The sequence below is a fragment of the Cynara cardunculus genome (assembly GCF_001531365.2).
Source record: "Cynara cardunculus var. scolymus isolate 2C chromosome LG 6, CcrdV1, whole genome shotgun sequence".
Lineage (NCBI taxonomy): Eukaryota > Viridiplantae > Streptophyta > Magnoliopsida > Asterales > Asteraceae > Cynara > Cynara cardunculus.
In genome coordinates, this window is record NC_037533.1 from 13,944,908 (window position 1) to 13,957,651 (window position 12,744).

At 37.4% G+C, this 12,744-nt stretch overlaps 1 protein-coding gene across 1 annotated transcript; it reads left to right on the top strand.

Annotated features, from left to right (window-relative positions):
- The first annotated feature begins 4,508 nt into the window (after positions 1–4,508).
- LOC112514554 (pentatricopeptide repeat-containing protein At5g18390, mitochondrial) lies at positions 4,509–6,079 on the top strand. The gene has a single exon (XM_025121082.1). The coding sequence runs from the start codon at positions 4,509–4,511 to the stop codon at positions 5,904–5,906; it is 1,398 nt and encodes a 465-aa protein (XP_024976850.1). The 3' UTR covers positions 5,907–6,079.
- Positions 6,080–12,744: the final 6,665 nt, after the last annotated feature.

Sequence of the window (12,744 nt, forward strand, 5' to 3'; positions counted from 1 at the left end):
TTCCAACATTTGGTATCAGAGCTGAAGGTTCTGAGAGAGTGTGAGTATCAGATAAACACGAGGGTGAGTTTATCATAGAGAGATCAGCATGACGGCTCTGGTGAAAGAAAAGTTCGTCCAACCTGCTATTCCCAAATTYGATGGTCACTATGACTATTGGGCCATGACGATGGAGAAYTTTTTGAGAAGTGAGAGGCTGTGGAGTCTGATTGAGGAAGGGATTCCTACCTCTCCGGTTGGAACAGCCCAAGGAAGTGAAGCACAGAGAAAGAATGTGGAGGAGGTTAGGATCAAAGATATGAAGGTGAAGAATTTTCTGTTTCAAGCAATTAGCAGAGAAATTCTGGAGACGATTCTTGACAAAGGAACGTCAAAGGCTATTTGGGAATCAATGAAGCAGAAGTATCAGGGGTCTACCAAAGTAAGAAGGGCACAACTACAAGCATTGAGAAGGGAGTTTGAGTTGCTGTCCATGAAAGAAGATGAACGAGTAGACAGTTTTTTGGGGCGAACTTTGGCTGTGGTGAACAAGATGAAGTCGAATGGGGAGACAATGGAGCAAAGCACAGTTGTTAGTAAGATACTCCGTTCTTTGACGCCAAAATTTAATTACGTTGTGTGTTCAATTGAAGAGTCAAATGATCTGAGTATCTTGAGTATTGATGAGTTGCATGGCAGTCTCCTTGTTCATGAGCAAAGAATGCAAGGTAGTCTTGAAGAGGAACATGTTTTGAAAGTAGCCCAGGAGGACAGATCTGGACGAGGAAGGGGACGAGGTATAATGAGAGGGGGACGTGGAAGAGGACGAGGCCGGCAATCATTCAACAAAGCAATGATTGAGTGTTACAAATGCCATAAGTTGGGACACTTTCAGTATGAGTGTCCTGAGTGGGAAAAGAAGGCGAACTATGTCGAGTCGGGGGAGGAGGCACAAGAAGATCTACTGTTGATGACTTGCACCGAACTACATCAAGCACAACAGGAAGAGGTATGGTTTCTGGATTCGGGCTGTAGTAATCATATGACTGGTAACAAGACTTGGTTCTCAACTCTAGATGAAGAATTTAGCCGGACAGTAAGACTTGGGAACGATATGAAGATGTCTGTGGTAGCTAAAGGAAATGTAAGGGTGAAAATTGGTGACATAACACACGTTTTTTCTGATGTTTATTACATCCCAGAGTTGAAAAACAATCTGCTGAGTATAGGACAGCTACAAGAAAAGGGGTTAGCCATCTTCATTCAACATGGAACTTGCAAGGTTTTTCATCCTACAAGGGGAGTAATTATGCTAAGCAACATGAGTAGAAACAGAATGTTCTACTTATCAGTCACTGCACCACAAAACCACGTGTGTTTTCAAGCTGAAGGTGTGTCAGAAAAGGAAGCACAACTATGGCATTGTCGATTCGGCCACTTGAACTACAAAAGTTTAAGAACACTCTTCGACAAGAAAATGGTATCTGGCTTACCATCGATTAAATCCCCAAAGAAATTATGTACTACTTGTTTGACTGGGAAACAACATAAGCGACCTGTCCCTAAGAAGAGTTCATGGAGGGCGTCAAAACAGCTTGAGCTGGTGCATTCAGACATATGCGGTCCTATTGATCCAGCCTCAAACAGCAACAAAAGGTACATTTTAAGTTTCATTGACGATTTTTCACGCAAGACATGGGTTTATTTCTTAACTGAGAAATCAGAAGCACTTGTAATTTTCAAGAATTATAAGGCTTTTGTTGAAAAAGAAGTGGGCATGGGCATAATCTGCTTAAGAACCGATAGGGGTGGTGAATTCAATTCAAATGAATTTACAGAATTCTGTAAGAAACAAGGTATTAGGAGACAACTAACAACAGCCTATACCCCCCAACAAAATGGGGTGGCCGAAAGAAAAAATAGAACAATTATGAATGCTGTCCGTTCAGTACTAAACGAAAAATGTGTTCCTAAAACATTTTGGCCCGAGGTTGTAAAATGGTGTGTGCACGTTCAGAATCGAAGTCCTACAGCAGCTGTTGAAAACAGAACTCCAGAAGAGGCCTGGAGTGGAAAGAAACCATGGGCAGATCATTTTCGAGTGTTTGGATGTGTAGCCCATGTACACATACCAGACCAAAAGAGGAGCAAGTTAGATGACAAGAGCAGAAAGTGTATTTTGTTGGGGGTTAGTGATGAATCCAAAGGTTGGAGGCTGTATGATCCAGACTCGAAGAAGGTTCTTAACAGTAAAGATGTGGTTTTTGATGAAGAGGCCAGTTGGGATTGGGGTGCAGCAACATCAGCAACTCAACAAACACCGTTAGAATGGGCAGATGACGTATTTGAAGAGGAAGATCAAAGTGATTCGAGCAGCATTGATGAAGAAAGTGATGAATCAGCTCCCAACAATGCAATCTCTAGTGCTACCAGCACACCTGCAACTCAATCACTTGGAGAATCATCTCAAGGGAGGGGCACACGAAGAGACAGAAGAGCACCAGTTTGGATGGCTGATTTTGACACTGGTGAAGCACTTGATGAAGAAGAAAACTTAAATGTGATGATGGTTGCTGAAAGTGATCCAGTAACTTATGAAGAGGCTGTTAAAAATAAGAAGTGGAAGGAAGCAATGTTAGCAGAAATTGAAGCCATCGAAAAAAATCAAACTTGGGAGCTTACTGGTCTGCCTAAAGGAATTAAACCCATTGGAGTTAAGTGGGTGTTCAAAACCAAACTCAATGAAAATGGGGAGATAGAAAAGTTCAAAGCAAGACTTGTGGCAAAGGGTTATGCCCAACGTTATGGAATTGATTATACTGAAGTCTTTGCTCCAGTAGCAAGACTTGACACCATTCGACTGATACTTGCAACAGCTGCTCGGTTTGGTTGGACAGTCTTTCAACTTGATGTGAAAAGTGCTTTCCTTCATGGAAAGCTGAAGGAGCAGGTGTTTGTACAACAACCCGAAGGCTTCATCAAGAAAGGAGAGGAAGAAAAGGTTTATAGGTTGAAGAAGGCACTCTATGGTCTTAAACAGGCCCCGAGGGCCTGGTACAGCAGAATTGATGCCTATTTTGTACGAGAAGGTTTTGAAAGATGTCCAAGTGAACATACTTTATTCACAAAGTCAAAAGAAGGTAAGCTTTTAATTGTGAGTTTGTATGTTGATGACCTGATATTTACCGGAAATGATAGGATTTTGTGTGAAGAGTTTAAGAATTCCATGATGATGGAGTTCGAAATGACTGACCTTGGGAAGATGAGACACTTTCTTGGTATTGAGGTAAGACAAAGTTCAGAAGGAATCTTCATTGGACAGAGAAGGTATGCTCTAGAAGTATTAGCAAGATTTGGTATGGACAATAGCAATGCAGTGAAGAATCCTATAGTACCAGGCTCAAAGCTTTCGAAAGATATGGGTGGTGAAAAAATTGATGAAACTCCTTTCAAACAAATAGTTGGGAGTCTGATGTATTTAACTGCAACCAGGCCAGATCTGATGTATGGAGTTAGTTTGATAAGTAGGTTCATGTCCAGTCCTACTATGATGCATTGGCTCGCAGCAAAACGAATTCTGAGATATTTAAAAGGAACARCAAATCTGGGAGTTTTCTATAGAAGAGGAATTGGCACTAAACTTACAGGATTCACAGATAGCGATTATGCCAGTGATATTGATGATCGGAAAAGTACTTCCGGTTTTGTGTTTATGCTGGGAAATGGGGCTGTTTCGTGGTCTTCAAAAAAACAACCGGTAGTTGCTTTGTCCACCACGGAGGCGGAATATATAGCAGCAGCCCTTTGTGCCTGTCAAAGTATTTGGCTCAAGAGGGTTCTGGAGAAGCTAGGAGTTGAAGATGAAGAAGRAACTATTATTATGTGTGATAACAGTTCCACCATACAGCTATCAAAGAACCCGGTGTTTCACGGTAAAAGCAAGCATATTGATGTAAGGTTCCATTTTCTAAGGGAACTAGTATCTGATAAAGTTGTTGAGCTAMGATACTGCAGCACTCATGATCAGCTTGCAGATATGATGACAAAACCATTGAAGCTGGAGCAGTTTGAAAAACTTCGAAGTATGCTTGGAGTAACTGAGATCACAGAAGTAAGCTAAATGCAGGCTGTGCTTTAGCTTAAGGGAGGGAATGTTAGAATAAATTAGCAGTTATCTTTACTTGTTTTGAATTAGTCTTTTTGGTTGTTGCTGTTAGTCAATAAGTCCTATTCTTTAGGAAGAATGGAGTTTGTTTTGCTTTTTCTGTTTTGTACGTGGCTATTTATAGCCCTCTGTTTCTAGTAATCTAATTGCATTCCTTCAGCACTTTTCTTTGTTCTCTGACTTCCAACAATTAATTATACTAATTTTCTCTACAGTTATGTCATATGTGATGTCTATGGTGATAAGTTTTTGTGAAAGGTTATTTAATCATGGTCGCTGTAACTTTATCTAGGCACTGAATTTCTTGAATTTGCTAAGCTAGCCGTAAAAAGGCTGTAGACTATACAAGGTGTATGCTTGCCCGATGCTTCTCTTTGCAAGATTGATCGTGTTAAAAAGAACTGCACTCACGCTCTCCGACCGCACTGCATTTAGAACCCTAAAAACTGCCGCCGGCAACCACCTGAGTAATGTCGGGGTTGGAGGAGGAGGCAGAGATGGAACAAATGATGATTATTTTGCCACAGTTCATCATATTTCCAATATCGTTCGTCGTGATATCTACCTGGAGAGAACCCTGAATAAGATGTGCATTTCGCGCATTGTCAATTCAGAGCTTGTTTACCGTGTGCTCCGTAGCTGTTGCAATTCAGGTATAGAGTCTTTCCGTTTTTTCAATTGGGTTCGTACTCAACATCCCCAGTATGAACCCACAACTGTCGAATTTGAAGAGCTCCTCATGATCTTAGCCCGGACTCGCCACTGGGAAACCATGTGGAAGGTTGCCCACCAGATGAAAACCCAAAAGCTCCCAATTTCGACATCTGTTGTTTCTTTCATCATCGAGCATTATGGTAAGAACGGTCTTATCGATCAAGCTGTTGAGCTATTTAATAGGTGCAAGAATTTTAATTGCTCCCAAACTACTGAAATATACAATTCCTTGCTCTTTGCCCTTTGTGAGGTCAAGAATTTTCAGGGAGCTTATGCTTTGGTTCGAAGAATGGTTCGTAAAGGAGTACTTCCAGATAAGAAGACTTACTCAGTTTTAGTTAATGGGTGGTGCTCTGCTGGGAAGATGAAAGAGGCCCAAAGTTTTTTGGAAGAGATGAGTCTAAAGGGATTCAATCCACCTGTTCGTGGGCGAGATCTTTTGATTGATGGGTTGTTGAATGCTGGTTATCTTGAATCAGCCAAAGGGTTGGTTAGAAAAATGACTAAAGAGGGATTTGTGCCTGATGTGAGTACGTTTAACTCGTTGGCAGAAGCTATTTGCCAATCTGGTGAGATTGATTTCTGTGTTGGTCTCTACCATGATGTTTGTAGATTGGGGCTATGTCCTGATATTGAGACTTACAAGATCATGATCGCTGCAACTTCGAAAGTGGGCAGGATTGATGAGGCTTTTAGTATTCTTTATAGATCACTTGAGGACGGAAATAAACCATTCCCAAGTTTATATGCTCCAATTCTGAAGGGACTTTGTAGGAATGGATTGTTTGATGATGCATTTAGCTTTTTCAGTGATATGAAGGTGAAGGGTCATCCACCAAACCGGCCTGTTTATACCATGCTCTTAAAGATGTGTGCACGTGGAGGCCGATACATTGAAGCTGCTAATTATTTGATGGAGATGACGGAGTTCAAATTATCACCCATGTCACGGCACTTTGACATGGTAACCGATGGATTAAAGAATTGTGGAAAGCATGATATGGCTAAGAGGATAGAGCAGTTAGAAATATCTCTTCGCGGTATGTGAGATATAACAACAGTATTGTTATGATCTATATGATGTTCACTTGATGGTTGGTCGGTAAACCTTATTTTTAAGTTTTAACGCTTCCATTGTTAAATGTATACCCAATGACTGAAAATTTTGCTTTCCTTTACCTTACTGTTACTTGGTCAGTTATGAGCTTCTATTTTGCTGCCGTTAAACATGGTGTCTTGTGTTTCCACTCTTGATTATATCCACAAGCTGTCCACTACATATGCATTTTTTACTTTATGGTTTCACATCATGAACAGGTGCAGTTTGTTAATATTCAGAAGAGATAAGAGCTGCTTTTTCTTGTCATGTAAAAATGTATTTAGATTTGGTGATCACGAGGCTACTTAAAACCAAACCAAACCAAATGAACCAGAAACACGCGGAGGTAGGGTCTGGGGAGTCAGGATGTGCGGAGACATTGCCTCTACCCCAAAGGGTAGAGAGGCTACTTGTGAAGACCCTAGACTTGCAAAACAAAGATTAAAAGAAACAACCAAGTAAGTTAAATGTGATGTGTGCAAATAAGCAGATGAGGCTACTTATATGTGCCCAAGCTAGTTGAATGTAATTTGAAAAGCTAAGTTTGTAAAAGTAAATGTTTTGTTGGTGTTCTTGATCATACTGAAAATTTTCATTTGTATTACTCTTTCTGTTTTGAAAATACAAGAGATTCGTTTCAAAGTTTGATGCCAAACTTGTTACTTTACAAATTCGAAAATGACATGGATTTTGTTTCAATGCATCAAAACAACATTGTAATGGTAGATTTGGTGGTAAAGGTTGATTGAGGTAGTTATCAGTTCTATGAAATGGTATAAGGTATATATATATCAAGTTTTGAACTTAAAAGACAGCTTATTTGATCTCAACATTCTATCTGTAAAGAGAATGGAGTAGTAGCATCTTATATATCTTCTTCCTAACAACTAGCCGCACTATTTTATGTTGTTTTGTATGTATGCTTTTATTGTTTATATTGTTATAGCATTCTAGTAGATTACTTGATTCATCTTAAGTTATGAGCAATAATTTTTTTTTCTTTTTTTGCTAAAGGGGACAGAACCCCTAGTAAATTATTTATGAGCAATGATGCATGAAACATACGTGGTTCTTGCCACCCACAAATGAGGTATTGGGTTTGAATCCGGGCACCATCCACCTGCCTGTGTGTACCTCGATTTTCCTACCCCATGGGGGCGCTCCAGAAGGTGGAGCATACCATTTTTTTACTAAAATTCTTGATTATCCCTTGATTATCTATACCATCTTATAGAACATTTAGCCAAAAGTCTTAAAAATAACATTTCAAGCACGAAGTACCTCTTCCTAAGCACATTTCTTCAAAATCTCGTAGTTACAAGTCATATATGCATAATGTACAATGTTGTTTAAGTGCCATTCTGCTCTCGTATATCCTTGCTCCCAAGAAGATGCATCTGCTCTAATCAAGAAGACGATTGATGCTCTCTATGTGATTCCAGCTCCCAAGGTGGCGCTGCCCTAATACTCCAGGTTCCATCTCTCGCTATTTTTTCAAAATCCTGGTTCGATGGTTACCATCTATTTCCGTGTTCGATCTTCTCCATTTTGGCTGGATTGTACACAAAATCAGGTAAGAGTTTGCCTAATTTTTTCTGGATAAGTTTCATTTGGTTGCTGCAAAGAGAAATGAGAAGGGTGTATGCTTATATGTTTTTTGAGGTTTCATTTGGTTGCTGCAAAGAGAAATGAGAAGGGTGTATTGCATATATGTTTTTTTGAGATTTCATTTGGTTGCTGCAAGAGAAATGAAAAGGGTGTATGCATATATTTTTTTGTATATTTTGGTTTCTTTAGATAAATAGATTTCATGAGTAGATTGTTGATTTGGAAATATCTTTTTGATACTTGTTTTGAGTTCTTGGAATATTTGGTAGTCTTGGAATTGATTTTGCTAGCTTGTTGATGACTCTGATGAAGTTGAGAGGAATGAGCCAGAGCCTTCCAATTGTAATTATAATCTGGACAACTTGAAGAGGTACGTAATTTTAAGTTTGAATAATGAAATTTTCATCTTAAACGCTTATCATACCTTCTTATTGGTCAATTCTTCATCTTAAGTTCTTAACATATCCTTCAAGGTTTTGGATGTTTTCACTTCTAATTTCTTCAGCAAGATTTAGCAATGTAGCTGGAAATAGTCTCGTGGGTTGACACAGAAAAAGTTACACATGGCAAGGACCAGCCAAATTAGATTATGTTTTTACAATTCTGGGATTCCACTAATCTTGCAGGTTTTGCATGATTTCGGCATAAGAGCTTTTTAAATTGTATTTTCTGCCATAGTAGCTGAACAAACATAGTTAGGGGCTGTTCTGTACGTTTTCATTAAGCTCTGTATGAATTAAGTTGTCTGTATAGATTAGACTAAATTGTTGTTTGGTTGTTATGCAGAATAAAACGGTCTGAATGACATAAATGACTATTTTATCCCTATTGTTTTTCTCATTAAGCAACACAATGATGTTTTAATGCTTTCGTTGCGTTGTATTGTACAAGCAAGTAATGAGAAATTATCATTGTGATTTGGAACAATAAGATTCTCTGATTAATTGATGCAGCTATGTTTGGAAATCAATAGGTAGAAGATGGCATGGTTCAATTAACAGGAGCACACCCAGAAGCTTCTGCCTCAAAATAAAACCCAAAAGCTTCACCCTCAAAATCCCATGGCAAATAAAACCCTGAAACTTCAAAATAAATCTAAAATCAACTCCACAAACAAAAACCCAGAAAATAGAAGGGAAACGAAAGGGATGGGGATGAAGATGATGGAGATCAAGAAAAAAAATCGAATCAGACTGGAGATGAAGAAAAACGTGAACCAAAATCAAACAAGAAGAAAAACAGAGATGAAGAACCATAAAGAAGATGAACGAGAATTGAAGGGTTGATTTTGGGCATGAAGAACCAGAAAGAAGATGAAGAATCGAGAAACAACCGTTGTACGTTCTGGAAATTTTGGGAATCTGGAAGGTCTTGCCAAAGCAAGAAACAACCTTTGTATAATTTAAAAATTGGGGGGATGCTTAATGTTCTGAAAGATGGAGAATGGGAGATGCAGATGAAGATGAAAAGGGGAAAGGGTAAAAGGGGAATAAATGGGTTAACAAATGGCTGACTTCATAGGACTCTACTTTCTTGGCTTACCGAATAAACCATTATTTTACCCAACAAGTCACAAATGAACACCAATATATGGCTTACTGAATAATCCATACAGGCTGTTAAGCCCATTAAGCCGTTACTAAACACCCCTTACTCTTGTGTTGTTTCATCTAATAACAAGAAATTGTTAGGTGTTGATTTCTTATGTTGCAGCCTGCAGGGATATATCTACCAACTCTCTGTGTAAATATTCCCACATTAGTTGGAAATTGAGGATCCTTGTAAACTTGTAAGTATGTTTGATCCGTCTATTTTGTTGTGTTGGATTCCTTGTTCATCACCTGAATTCTAATTTGCTATTTGTTACATTCAATATTTTAGAAAGAGAACCCAAACCATTTTAGTGGAGCTACAAATATCATATGATGGTATATGTACCAATTTGGTTCCTCATAAAAAGCAACATACAAATATAAGGTGGGGGTTTTGGGCAATGGGTTGCTGGGAGTTATGTGCAAGGAACCTTACCATAGACTTTTGGACTTTAGTGTAGGTTGTTGTGACTTGTGGCAGGTAATTGTCATTTTTTCATACATGGAAAGAAGAATTTGCTATTTGTTTCATGAAATGTTTACAGGATATAGTGTTTTTAATGTTCCATATGTAGCTCCAATATGCAGGACTCTTTGAATGTATCAACTGCTGCAGTATATGAATTATTCCACCTGAGGCTCTTCTCGGACTGCATTCATATGGTCATAGAACGACTAAGGAGCACCTGAAAATTTGTAAGCACGTGTTCTTCTTTAGCCAGAAGCATAGCTTCATTTGAATGCCCGTATAATCCTCCAGAGCTTTGTTTTTATCTTTCTTTCATGCTTATAATCAAAGGCAATACAATCTATTAGGAGGATTTGAGAAGTTATCACTCTTTTGCTTATAATCAAAGGCAATTCAGTCTATTAGGAGAATTTCATAGCTTTGAAGATCTCTGTGAAGACAAAGCCTCAAATGGCATGTAGATATGCATTTCCCTTTAAAAATGGCTACTTAGAGTTGGATTTATTTTGATCTTTTTGGGACCATCAATTTGAATTAGTTTATTATGTCAAATTGCATGTGTTTCAAAGAAAATTTTAAATCTTATATCTTTATGTTCTTGGTCAAAATTCGAAAGTGAGATATTTTTGTCGGGATTTAACTTATTTGAAACTGCGGCTAATAGCCAATAAGCGAGTCATCAGTTTAGTTTTGACAGACAACACTTGTCAACTTCATTTAACATCTTTTTATTTGTGATGTATAGATGGACATTTCCTTTGGTCACTTCTATTTTGAGGTATGAAATGTTGCTGATCATATCTATTAGTTTTGTAAACGCTTGTGGTAGTAAACATGCCGCCTTTTTTGTGATAACCGGTTTTTTGGTTATAAAGTTCGAGGTTATTTTTAAAAGATGGTGGCAAGTTGATGGGTTAAATGTGTATGTGTGCCTAATTTCTCTTATTATTTTGATATTATAACGGGTTAACTTTATTATCTCATTGGGATGGGATTTAAAAAGAGCGAAAAAGGATAGTTGGTAACTTCCTGGGTATTTTTGAGTCGAAAAGTTCGAAACAGTTAAAGAAGGAAAGTAAGGAAGCCGATTTTGTGATTAATTGCTTGGATAATTGTTGTTGTTCATCATATTATCTTCATCTCATTGTGATAAGGTGAATTATTTACAAACTGTCCTTTTGATATTTGAAGTTAGAACCGTATGGTTCTTATATGGGGATGATTATAAAAGTGTCTTTAGATGCTATATTTGGCATAATTATAAGATTTTGATATTTTAACTATACTACCTTATAAACCAGATTTATCAAAAGTCTTAAAAACAGTTTTTAATGCACAAAGTCTTAAAAGTCTTAAAAACCACTCATTATGCAATAAGTACTACTACTTTATGTATTCAGTCTTATTTTCTCTTAATCTACAATTAAAATAACAAATAGTACAAGTTGTCAATGCACATTATTACCTTTCTTTTCATGTTCCCAAGATACTTTTGACACATTTTATTCATGCTTTCACCCTCTCATACCTCTATGTCTTTTCCCCATCCCCCAAGGTGAGATTCAAACTGATATTCACCATGAGTTATTAAAAGTTCTCTAATTCATCTCTCATTCAATTGTTCTAGAACTCTCGCTCTCGATCTCTTAATTATTTGCTCTTGGTGTAAATCGAACACATTTGTGGAGTCGTTTAAATATGTTGGATTTAGATTTTAAATTGTCATACAAATTTTTTCATCGATAGACTGTAATTGGAACCATAACTCTTATTTATTCAATTTGTATTGATATGTAAAGATCAAGTGTAATTTATATCATCGTTAAATCTTCTCTAATTTAAAAACCAATGAAACTTCAAAATCGTTAAAATTCACAGCTCCCGCCGCATTGCGCCGGTACACAACTAGTATCTTGTAAATGGAATAAGGGTGACAGATCAAGGAGAGTTGTATGTTGGCTATAATGGTGACATATCAAAGAGATGTGTATACTGGGATAAGGGTGACATATCAAAAATAGGTGTATACCAGGATAAGGGTGACATAATCATTAAGATATAAAATCGGGGTTTTTGATCAAAGTGTTTTCTGTTTGTCGCATCCTTGTGATGCGATGACCTGAAGTTGTCGCATCTATGTGATGCGATGACTTGAGATTATCGCATCCTTATGATGTGATGCGATAAATAGTGGTTATCGCACCCATATGATGCGAGTAATGAGTTTGTCGCATCCTTGTGATGCAACAAGTTAACTTATCGCACATGTGTGATGCGACAAGTTGGGTTATCGCACCAGTTTGATGCGACAAGTTGGGTTTATCGCATCAATTTGATGCGATGAGATGAGATCTTCGCACCAGTGTGTTGCGAGGAGATGAGATTGTCTCACCTATGTAATACGAGGAAATTATGTTTTCATCTATATGATATGATGTGTTTTATCAAAATGTGTTAAATGCGATTGGCTGTTTGATGCAATAATTGGATTATGTCTCATCATTTTAATGTCACAAAAGAAGTTTGTTTTATTAAAGTGTTGTATATTTGTCATTATTACAAATATAAGTTTATAAATGTGTTTGGTGATTGTTCACCCTGTAATAGCCAACAAAGAGATTTCTCATTAGAACTTAAGGTCTAACATTAATTTTTTATGTTTTGAAAATATACATTACATGTCGGGCATAATCAGAGGATAATGGGAAAGAGAAAATGTGAGGAGTTTTATATGCATGCAGGAGATGTGGAGGATAAAATGTTATATGTTGTCTTTGAATACTTGTTATGTATACAAAATATGTTGTTTTCGGTTATAAAGTTTGGGGTTATTTTTGAAAGATGGTGGTAAGTTGATGGGTTTAATGTGTATATATGCCTAATTTCTCTTAAAATCCCACCGCCTCTTATTATTTTGATATTACTAGAAGCGTACTCGCGCAATGCAGCGAGATATATCGTGATTTTAATATTTCATTCTATTCTTTATCTCAGTCGATGTTATAATATGGCTTTATTTTGTTAAAATTCAATGATTATCCTAATTATATTTTAGATTTTTTATATTTAAAATGAGATGTTTATCCTGTATTTGATTGTGTTTATCTGCAGTTAGTTT

What these genes read in the sequence shown, in the direction of transcription:
- LOC112514554 (XM_025121082.1), top strand. Translation starts at nt 4,509, where the DNA reads ATGCTTCTCTTTGCAAGATTGATCGTGTTAAAAAGAACTGCACTCACG.